At 56.6% G+C, this 3042-nt stretch overlaps 1 protein-coding gene across 1 annotated transcript in view; it reads left to right on the top strand.

Moving 5' to 3' along the window:
* VOLCADRAFT_92015 (uncharacterized protein) overlaps positions 1-3042 on the top strand; it is a gene marked incomplete at both ends in the record, with an annotated part of 20431 nt that overhangs the window by 11278 nt on the left and 6111 nt on the right. Inside the window, 3 exons of the mRNA XM_002951524.1 lie at positions 560-628; positions 1226-1360; positions 1910-2386. Of these exons, the coding sequence (XP_002951570.1) occupies positions 560-628; positions 1226-1360; positions 1910-2386 (681 nt within the window). The remainder of the gene's footprint in view (positions 1-559; positions 629-1225; positions 1361-1909; positions 2387-3042) is intronic.

Here is a 3042-nt window from a genome sequence, read left to right as displayed (position 1 = left end):
ATGATGTATATATACATATGTATATATATATATGTGTATATATGTATATATGGTATATTATATATATTGTATATATACATATATATACATGAATATGTATGTACTATGTAAATGTATATATAAGGACCATCAACATCATCGTACCATGAATACACATACGTATATACACCTTTCAGGGCATCGCTTACTTCTACACCACTCTCTTCTAAACTCGGCATCTACTTGTAAAGTTCAGGCTACGTTGACAGCTTCTCGTTGGAAAAGTCTAATGACACGTCGCTGGTGACTGTTTTGACTGTTCGGAGCTCTCTTCGGTATCACGATGCTACACGATGCCGTAGTAGTCCACCTGTGGTGTGGTGTGCCCCTGTGGCCATCATCATCATCATCGCCACCATCATCATCGCCATCATCATCGTCATTTCCCGCCCAGCCATCATCATCGTCGCGGCTCGGCGCATCTAGAAGATCGCTATTAAAACATCTCATACACACACACATGCACACACAACCCATGACCTCCTACTCCCCCTCCCTCCCTCCCCCCCGCCCCCCTCAGGGCGACTCGTTCATCTGCGCGTTTCACACCGCCTCAGAAGCCGTACAGTGCGCCCTCCACATCCAGCAGGTATGTGTTTGGCGTGTGTGCGTGTCTGTGTGTCTCTGTGTGGCAGAGGCCGGCCTGCTTGTGTTCTTGCTCCTGCTCTGTGACTCGGGCCTACCTCCCCCTCCCCTTCCCCTCCCCTTACCCTCGCCTTCCCCTCGCCTTCCCTTCGTCCCTTTTCCGCCCCCCTTCTTCACCTTCTGCCCCAATCAATAACTGTGCACCACCCCATTGGTTGGTTTGCCGTCTGCAGATCCCCCCTTCTCCCCCCGTCCTCTGAACCCGCCCCGTAATCACCATTCGAGTCCATTCGGCCACGTGGCCATGGGGAGACTCACGCACATGCACAAACAAACAAACACACAAAACGCACACAACTCGGCATTTCCCTCATCGCGGTTCCGAAGATCATTTAAACACAACCACACACATGCACACACACATTCACAGAAATGCACACAGAAATGCACACAGACCACATGTCTCGGCTATTTATGATCACCTGCCACCTATTATAGCTTCGCAGCCGTAGTGATGTTGGCTTACCTTGGGTGGTGAAATCAAAGCAATGTGCGCGCGTTGCATGTGCTGCAGGAGCTGTTGACGGCTCCCTGGCCGCAGGAGCTGCTGGCCGGCCAAGACTGTCGTGCAGGTGCCGAGATTGGCCTAACGCCGAGTGCCGTACACGGCGAGTTGATGGACATGCTCGCGCCGCGATCCGTGCAGCAGCAGCCGGCGCGATCAACTGACCCGCGGGTCAGGGACGGCAGCCGAGACCTGGGGCGCCGTTGCCTGAACCTTCGAGATTGGTTGGGGGGAACGTACCGCCGTGGCTGCGGCGGCGGCGGCGGCGCCGCCATCGCGGCTGCTGCTGCTGCTGCTGCGGCTGCGGACAAGGCGGGTGGAAGGTGCAGTAGCGATGGCTCGATTCGGCTGCCGGGTGGCGGCATCCGCCGCACTGCCGGGTATTTCGCAACCCTCAGCGAAAACACCGAGTCGACGGTGACGGCGGCTGTTACTAACGGCGCTGCGGCGGCGCCGCCGGCGGCCGCGGCGGCGGCGGTGGCGGCAGCGGCGGGTTCCCCGGAGGAAGCCACTGACGTCAATAGCGGCGTGTGTTCTGATGTCGTACTGGAGGAGGACCTTGCGAAGGCGTCATCAAGGCTCGGTGGCGGCGGGGCCGGCGCCTGTGGTAGGCTGCCCTCCGAAACCTACACCGATGTCCTCCGGCCTTCCGCCGCTGTCGTACCTCAAAGCAGCAGCGACCTCGGCTCCTCGCCGTTATCGCCGTCACCATGGCTGCAGAAGTTCATGCGCCAGCAAACGGGAGGTGTTGCCGCTACCGGCGGCAACGGGGAAAACGTGGCGAGTCGTACGGCATACAAAATTCGTACAGTGCATGATTACATTATTGCGGCGTGGCGTCTGGCGGCGGAGGCGGTGCCGGTCGTTGATGTTCACCTTGCGGGCGTCGGCAGTGGCGGGTTCGACCGTTCCTCAGAGAACGGCGTAGCAGCGTCCGCCTCCGTGGGTTCCGCGGCGTGCATTGGAGGCAGCGTTGCCGCTGGTACGGCAAGTACGGCAACGGCGGCAGGCGTGAGCTCTGCTCTGGTGGCGTCGCACGTGTTGGCGGGAGCGACGGGTCGTAGGGTCCCTTGGCGCCGTGCAAAGACATTATCCCGCGGCGGGATGCCTCTGTGCGTGTTTCGGGGCTTGAGAGTACGGATCGGCATGGCATCCGGAGTTCCGGAGCCGTCGGACGTGTCGTACAACACGGCGGAGGTACGACCCGTGGGTCATTGTCTAGAGGCCCCTGATGCAAAATGGCGATAAAGTTGGGGTTTGTGCGGAATTGAGTTTGCGTTGTTTGCGTTGCGGATGGCAGTTATGTGCAGGGGGGGCCCCGCTCATGCACCTTCTGTATTATCATTATCATTATATTAATAATAAAGAGTTTGTGTATTGCATTTACCGTCATTATCATTATCTTTTTATGATTAATATTATTACTACTATAATAATAATAAGAATTATTATTATTATTACCACCAACTATTATTATCATCACAAAATGTTGTTGCACTTTGTATCACAAATCCCCTATCCCCCTATCCCCGGCGCATGTGCTCTTGGGACTTAGGGTTCGCTCAACTCGGCTCAGGAGGACAGCTCGTTGTACTAGAGGGGGGCATCGGTCCCCTTTTCCCGCTACTGCTGCTGCAGAGACAGGATTTGTTTTTTTTTGGGTGTACCATGGGGTGTATTGTACGGCGCTATATCATCCGACATTTCTTCCGGTAGAAAAAGGGTGGAGATATCGCTTTAACAGAGCGGGGGCAGGCAAGACGTGCTGGGGCTGGGGCTGGGGTTACCCGCGCCTTCCCCCCGCCCCGGCCTCCCCCCGCCCCGGCCNCCCCCCGCCCCGGCCNCCCCCCGCA

Source organism: Volvox carteri (assembly GCF_000143455.1).
Source record: "Volvox carteri f. nagariensis unplaced genomic scaffold VOLCAscaffold_24, whole genome shotgun sequence".
NCBI classification, from domain to species: domain Eukaryota; kingdom Viridiplantae; phylum Chlorophyta; class Chlorophyceae; order Chlamydomonadales; family Volvocaceae; genus Volvox; species Volvox carteri.
The sequence above is the reverse complement of the archived record's forward strand: the minus strand, read 5'-3'. Positions and strand labels throughout refer to the sequence as shown.